Genomic DNA, 8,298 nt, shown 5'->3' with positions numbered 1-8,298 from the left:
GCTCATCGGCCGCTCCACAGTTTAAAAAACAACAAAAAAAACGTGACGTGACGGAGTGACGTCAGACACCATCGAGTCAGTGACGAAACGACGTCCGACGCCATCGAGTCAGTGACGAAACGGAGTGACGTCAGACGCCATCAAGTCAGTGTCTAACGCAGTGACGTCAGACGCCATCAAATCAGTGACTAACGCAGTAACGTCAGACGCAATCGAGTCAGTGACTAACGCAGTGACGTCAGACGCCATCGAGTCAGTGACTAACGCAGTGACGTCAGACGCCATCGAGTCAGTGACTAACGCAGTGACGTCAGACGCCATCGAGTCAGTGACTAACGCAGTGACGTCAGACGCCATCGAGTTAGTAACGTGACGGAGTGACGTCAGACGCCATCGAGTCAGTGACGTAACGCAATGGCGGAGAAAGTAGAGCAGAATGAATTGCCGACTTGTCCGTGGTACCGGCTCTGTGACGTGGAGAAGCACCGCTGCTGCACCAGTGCTTGGATCGTCATTAATAACAAGGTTTACGACGTGACGGCGTTTCTGGCGGAGGTGAGCCGTGGAAGGGTCGACTCACAGCGAGGAGACGTGTCTGTGTCGAGCCGTTTCGTGCGGGTGCGCGAACCACACGGGCAGGGCCGATCACAGGTGGCACCTCACATCTGCGTAAAAAAAAAGCGATGTTCACCAACAACGACCCCCCAGTAGAGAGCACACCTCCCTCCGCCAGGATGAACGCTTTACCTTTTACATCCCACGGTTGGATCTTCATCAACATCCAATCAATCCGTCCATAAGTGTTTGAGATACCGTGCTCACAGACACACACAAACATGGTGCTGGAGCGGGGATGAAAAATACATAAATAAGTAAAATTATATTTTACTTTTTTCTTCTTCTTCGGCAAATGATGTTCATATTTTGTTTTCATGTATTTATCGTTTGCTCACCTGGACTTCGGCCAGGTGAGATGCGATCGAGCAGTGGCCGTCGGTGAGTGAGTGAGTCCGTAAACACTTCAGTCATGATCGCTTGAACCAAACACACGATTTTGATGAAACTTGACCACAAGCTTCAACACCCGTTATATTATGTACCAAAGGGTATGACCGCATCAAAATCTGCGCTCAATAAGGGGTCTACGGGGAGGTGGGGGTAGAAACCCCCTCCACTGAACATGGTCACTCCCCCTGGTTCGTGAAAGCCCCCACTAGTGAACATGGTCACTCCCCCTGGTTCGTGAAAGCCCCCACTCGTGAACATGGTCACTCCCCCTGGTTCGTTAAAACCCCCTCGAGTGAACATGGTCACTCCCCCTGGTTCGTGAAAGCCCCCACTAGTGAACATGGTCACTCCCCCTGGTTCGTTAAAACCCCCTCGAGTGAACATGGTCACTCCCCCTGGTTCATTAAAGCCCCCCTCTAGTGAATGTGGTTGCTCATTCTGGTTAGTCAAAGCTCCCTTGAATGAATGTGGTCACTCCACCTGGTTAGTTGAAGCCCCTTCTCGTGAATGCAATCGCTCCGCCTGGTTCGTAAAAGCTTCCTCTTGTGAATGTGGTTATGGCTCCCTCTCAGAATTTGAGCACAAAGTACACATTTGCTCCACAGCAAAACAATGAAAACTGATTTCTGAGGACATGTGACATCACAGACAATGGCATTGAAGCAAATCACCACGGCAACTATAGCGGCGATCAAGCCAAATCGAACATGGACGCTCAAAGGGTCCACGACTACTGGCGCGTTCTCTCGTAAGCTGAAGCCGTTGACGTGCTTTTAATTAAACACATTAATAACCCGGGGCTTCATGAGGAGGTGAAACAATCGTGGTGAGGTGTTTTATTTTATTTTAAAACAGATAGGGACTTTTGAATGCACCAGGAGGGCAGCAGACACTCACCATCGATTTGGTATGATGCCTGAGTGGGAAGGGTGGTGGCGTTGGGGAAGATTAGAATTTAATTTTTGGGGGGTACTTTTTTCTTGTTCTGCAAAGTATTTTTTGGGTGAGGGGGAGGGGGGGTCTGCAAACTCATGTTTGCCATCATGTTGGTGAACCTTTTTAACAAGTTCGAATGAGCCAAGATCCTCGTCCTCTTAGTGATGATGTCATAAAAACGGATAGGACGTCATTGTGATGTATCAGGTTTGCGATAAATTATCTGTGCTAATGCCTGGCTTGATTCCTGCAAACAAAATTCAAACAGCTTGCCTAGTTTTGGAGATAATGGTACAGGCGATTTACATTAGCGGCCATATTATGACGTCAACTTTTTTTCTCGGAAGAATTTCCAAAATCGGAGATGGTTACTGCCTGCGCGTGGGCTTTCTGCATATACATGGCAAGTTTCACGAAGATCCGATGAAAACTCTGGGTTGTGAAACAAAAAATGTCAAAAAGTAGGAATGATGTCATAAAAATTGATATGACGTCATAGTGATGTATCATGCGTGCGGTAATTCATCTCTGCTAATGCCCTGTTCGATTCCCGCAAACAGAATTCAAAAAGCTTGCCTAGTTTTGGCGATAATTTTTTAGGCGATTTCCATTAGCGGAGATATTTTGACGTCATAACTTTTTTTCCTTGGAGGAATTTTCAAAATCGGAGATGGTTACCGTCTGCGCGGGGTGTTTTTACATATATACGCCAAGTTTCAGGAAGTTTCGATGAAAACTGTAGGCTGTGAAACAAAAAAGTCCACAAGAACAACAACGTAAGACTTAGAGATCCTCCACGAGGATCTAAAAACTGAAGTGTGAACCCTCCTCATGGGTCACAAGGTTGAGGTTTTGGACGACTCCCCACGGATGATGTCATGATGTGAACAATGTTGTCCATGTTGAAGATGTTGTTCCGATTGTTCCCAGCACCCTGGAGGAGAGGAAATCCTGCTGGAACAGGCCGGATGTGATTGCACGAAGATCTTCGACAGCATTGGACACTCTTTGGATGCGCATCTTGTAGCAGAAAAATACGTCATCGGTGAGCTGCATCCAGTGAGTGATTTATTTATTCTGACTGTAATATAAACTTCCTGCTCGTTACCTGCTTCGATCATTAAAGCTTGCATTTTATTAATACTTCAAATGTTGTTCTTTCAGGATTGCAGGCCAAAGCCACAAGAGGTAAATATCTCTTCACTTCGTTTATTTATCCCTCCCTCATCACCACACCTTCACGATCCCCTCATTTACACCACAACATGTACGTTGTACATATATTTGTCTGCTACCACTTTTGCACCAGTCCGAGTTAATGGTCTGGATGGGAATGGAACTGAGACTGGAGTGCTCAAAGGTAAATGCTCCATTTTGTCAGGTGTGTGCGTGTGCTGTGAAGTAGCAAGTTAAGGAAGTGTGGAGTGCGTGAAATTACAGGCTGTGGTGATTAAATTAAATACCGATGATGACAAGACGGAAGGTACTGAGGATTTAAAGGGACAGCACATGAAACCTTCTAATGAACAACTTGGCTCGGATAGAAACTGGGCCAAATGGCATCTTGTGAACCGAACAGGTAGCTGCTTGTATTCCTGGTTACGCCGAATGTACGAAAAAGGTGCTCGGCGCATGAAACGCACACCTGTTTTTGCCTCGAGCAATTGTTTGACGGTTCGTGTTTTTCAGAACTCGATCATCTCGGAATGGAAGTGTTTCAGGTATGTTCAAACCGGTGATACCATGTTGGTGTTATTGCGTGCGTTGGTGCGGTTCGGCGAGGTTTGAGCCAATGTGAAGAATTAATTCCTTTGTTATTTAAGGATTCTCAAAATTGCATTTCATTATTTCGTTTTGTTTTGACGAAAAGGGATTTGCGTACATGAACACAAAGGGAGTTTGTTTGAGGGAGTGCGAGTGCCTTACTACTTTTGCCCTCCTATTTTCTCCATAATTACCTCTTCCTGGTTCTTCTTAAACGAGTACCGTGACCTGATTGTGAATCGATTTCCGATTCTGACACTGAAATACAAGGGCTGATCACTTTGATTATTATCCTGACACAAGATAAACCAAACCTTTCTTTTTATGTACACTAGGTGTGCCTACCTGTCGCTTCACTAGTGGATTTTAATCAAAACACAGCAAGTTGTACTTAAAAAATGAAGTGAAACACGCAGAAAGAGGATCTTTGATAACACCTTGTTGGCGGTGTCTGTGGTTGGCGTCATTCGTGCGTCCGTCCTCCTGTGCACCATTATATATATATATATATATATATATATATATATATATATATATATATATATATATATATATATTTTCCATTGCTTTTGAGAAGTATTACGATATATAATTTTTTTTGTTCTTTTCATGTCTGTCTGAAGGTTCCTGCTGTCGTCGAATAATAAATGTTACCGTTTAAAGTTTGAACTGCCACTTAAAGCTCCAATTCCCACTTCTTCTTCTTCTTCTTCTTCCTCCACCCTGGAAACACAGGCTTTTGAAACGGTGCACCCTGGTGATTAAACGGACGCAAATTTTTGTTCCAAGTAACACACGGGACTTTTAAAAAACAGGAACCGCTACATTAAAGCTCGAGGTTCTGCTTCTTCTTCGTCCTCAGTCCTGGAAACACGGCTTTTCAAACTGGCATCTTTGTGATTAAATGGACACAAAATTTTGTTCCAAGTAAATCAAAACTTAGCTTTCCAACGGCACCATTTTTATGACTGTCCGACAGCGAGAACCCTTTAGAATGAAGCTTGACACACGGACGCTTCTCCTTTTAGTAATAGTTTGTCTCCTCCTTCCAAAAAGATCGCTTCAGCATCACCCACTCTCGTGTACAAGGTAATAAAACGGATAGGTTTACGTGTGCATTCTGTTCCAGCTTCGCCACGATCTCTCGATAAGCAGCGATATTCAACGTCTGTGCTTCATTTGCCCGCTACGTAACTGCCTGGGTCTGTGTTGGCATCGAGTTGAAAGAACACCAAGATGGACAGAAATGTCCAAACGAACGCACGAGAACACCGAGATGGACGGAAACATAAAGTCGAACACATGAGAAGATAGACGGACAGGAACACGCCATCAAAACAGGATGAAAAAAAAAATCACCCTCTTATCAATGAAACTTTTTTCAAGTTCAGCTTGGGCTGCAATTTCGTGCACATTTCCCCTCCTCCCTCCAACAAGTTTGTAATATTGTTTGGAAAAGGCTTTTTGCCATTCATATGCAAACACTAAAACCACTGATATTGGTATCGGGGGTAGAGGTCGAGGTGAGGAGGGGGGGGGATCCTTTTTATTGATGACAAGTATCAACCAGATTGGAGGCACAAAAGCAGAAAACCACCCATTGATGAAAGTATGACATCTGGTTGACCATCTGAACTCTGAGGGTTAATGGATGTATTGGTATTAGTAGTCATTTCCAAAACTATGTGGAAATTGAAAGATGAAGACTCCAACAATGATCGATAAAATGACAGGCAATATTATGATGAGGAAGAGATAATATTGGAGGTAATGGAGAACAATATGGAGATTGAGTACAAATCCGGTTTTCTCTAGTTTCGGTTTTCTCAAAACAAATTCCGGTTTGGTTTGTTTCGGATGTTCTTTAAGCATGCACTTAAAGAATCCAAAAGTGAAATTTGTCCAGGTACCTTTCCACCACATTACCAGCATATGAAATGTGACAACGATGCGACCAATTTCCCATTATGCACAGCAACGCTCGGGATCCTTGTGATGCGGAAAGAGAGGGTGAATTGGGGTAGAAAGTATTGTAGGTGGGGAAGGCAGTGCACCGCTTCCTTGAAATCCTGGAGGGAAGGGTGGGATCGAACAGCCTACGGAAAGCAGTACCACAAAAAAAAAAAAGAGTAACACACGAGCTGCGTTTAGTAAGCCTGGATTTTAAGGAGTTTAACAAGTTGGGGTTACGAGAAGAACGTGCACATTCTGGAGGAGGATGGGAGGGTCAGAGAATGGATATATCAGAGGCAGCTATCCGAGAGGAGAGGCGGTAAAGATAACCGACCCGTCTCTGTGAGAGCAATGGGCCTTGTGCTTCAACCTCATCATGGGAGGTTCCAATAAAGCAGAGAGCTTTAGCTTGCACAGAATCCAGGAGAGACAGGTGTGATGCTGGGGCACTAAGTTATGACAAAGGCCTTTCGTGGACTCGAGTTGTGATTTTACAAGGAATTGTTCAGAACGACAGGATGCCTACCTAGTCTGTGGTTGGCTACGTGGTTGACCCAAGAAAGGTCGTGGTTGATGGTGAAGCCGAGACATTCAAGAGACTGCACCTCTTCCAGTGGGCGATGACAAATAAACAGGTGGGTTCATTTGACGAATCATCTGGAGCGAGAGGCCGAGTGAAAGATTGTCCATGATGGAAAGACATGTTCCATTTCCCAGATCAGCATCTAATCCATTCCAAAATCAGCAGAGTGCCGCAGCTGCTTTCGGCTTCCAATGGGATGAGGGTACTGTCCAAGATGACATCGAGTCACCTACAAAAAGTAAGGGTTTCACAGAGCATCAGAGAGGTTGTTTATGTAGATGAGGAAGAAAACTGGGCTTGCAGTATTCCAGCCTCCTTTGGGAGAGAACAGGAGAGGAGACGGTTCCATTGATAGCAACGTGCTGACTGTGCGAGTGGAGGGAATAAGAAAGCCCAGTGTGAAGTTCATTATTTTCTGAGTATACAAACCGTCTGAAGCTGATGGAGGAGTTCATTCGCACACGGAATTACAAACACAGTCGACAGCTGACGGGCCGTATTTTGTATGAAGGGCAAGAGCATAATTGAACAATATGAATGAATTGCAAGGAAATTATAGACAAATCATATTAAGGGGTTTTAACTTAAGGTAAGCAACCAAAACATTTAGGTTAGTAACCAAAGGGTTGCTTCACCACAGTTGCCCTCACACCACAATCGGTAGGTTACGAACAAGCGAGTCTTCACGCGATCTGCTTTAACCGCGTCACTGCGGACATGTGTATCAGACAATTCCCATTATTATTAATATTATTATTTATTGTGGGATCATTGACGAAAATGGAAAGTTGTGTTCGATTGACAGACGTTATTTATTGGTGTACAACGTGGTATTTGCTGTAACTTTCAATGATGTCCCCTTCATCCGTCTGACCTGGCAGTTGGTGGGGAGCCTGGCTCGTTCTTCTGCTCTCAGTGGTAATTGCAGTCATCATGTACTGCAAGTGTAACAGAATGGAGCAACAGTGAGGCCTCGCCTGGTGAGTAAGGCGGTGGGACCAGAGGAGCGTACAAGATGCCGACCATATGAATGGGAACGTGGACGATGTTTCGGGAGGCTTAGAAACTAAACACCAGTTGGTGCTCCGCACTCAGTCCGACCGGGAATTCCCGAATTCCGATCCCGCGGTCCCCAGCACGGCCTTGGTGGTTTCTTGTAAACTAATGGAATTATTCCATTGCCTTGACATGCTGGTTCACACGACGGTTTCTACACTTCCAAACAAGGTTTCACCGATTTCAGGAAAACACTTTTTCCAAGTACGTCTTTGAAGTTTGTGCACAGCAGCACACGCAGCCTGACCAGGATTTTTTTTTTAACCAGGTTTGGATCCTCAGGTCCCGATCATGGCCTTGGTGGTTTCATGAACACCAATGGAATTGTTCTGTTGCCATGACGTGCTGGTTCACATGAGGGTTTCTATACTTCCAAAAAAGGTTGCACTGCCTTCAGGAAAACACTTTTTCCATCCACGTACGTCTTCAAAGTTGTTGTCCAGCAGTGCACCGAGTGAATCTGGCTTTTAAATCATCCCGAAATTGAACACGTGACAAATTCCTCAATGTGGACGTGACCGTCGGGCCACCGTTCCATCCCACCAATGGCCGTGTTTTCGGGAATGTTTCTCTCAATACCGGATGTTGTCTTGACAACACGCCGGGTACTCCAGTCATCTTAAACACCTCGATGTACCACACTGACACTTGAACCTCTCACTGTGCCCTTTTTCGTGATGGTTTAGAAAAATCAAGGTCACGTTTAAATTTGAACTCTTGAATCTTGTTTCGGAATGGACTGTCTGTTACAACCTTTACCTTTTTCACCACTCCATATTACCAAACACTTTTGAGCCTCCATTCACTTAACTATACTTGACTATAGTTTACACATGTTACGTGTACAAAGTTAGCCCAGCACGATTGAAGTGATAATTTCCGAACGCGGTTAGCACGGTGGTTTCATTCACCCAAACATTTAATCAAGAGGTCAAGCTGGGTTTTCCTGTAATAAACGGTTTGGTTTATCCAGGGATTCACTTTGTCCATGATTTCAT

General features: G+C 44.8%; 1 protein-coding gene across 2 annotated transcripts; it reads left to right on the top strand.

Annotated features, from left to right (window-relative positions):
* Positions 1-377: 377 nt before the first annotated feature.
* Positions 378-8,268, top strand: LOC147024028 (cytochrome b5-like). Of its 2 annotated transcripts, none has more exons than XM_085890165.1 (5): positions 378-555; positions 2,875-2,989; positions 3,109-3,132; positions 3,634-3,665; positions 7,126-8,268. In XM_085890165.1, the coding sequence occupies exons 1-5, from the start codon at positions 415-417 to the stop codon at positions 7,192-7,194; spliced, it is 381 nt and encodes a 126-aa protein (XP_085746291.1). In that variant the 5' UTR covers positions 378-414; the 3' UTR covers positions 7,195-8,268. The 2 variants fall into 2 exon arrangements, with proteins under 2 accessions (XP_085746291.1, XP_085746290.1); XM_085890164.1 differs by having other exon boundaries at positions 2,875-3,003.
* The last annotated feature ends 30 nt before the right edge of the window (positions 8,269-8,298 follow it).

The sequence above is a fragment of the Eptatretus burgeri genome, chromosome 7, assembly GCF_056783735.1.
Source record: "Eptatretus burgeri isolate ZD-2024b chromosome 7, Ebu_testis_v1, whole genome shotgun sequence".
Taxonomy (NCBI): domain Eukaryota; kingdom Metazoa; phylum Chordata; class Myxini; order Myxiniformes; family Myxinidae; genus Eptatretus; species Eptatretus burgeri.
This window is presented reverse-complemented; position numbering and strand designations above follow the sequence as displayed.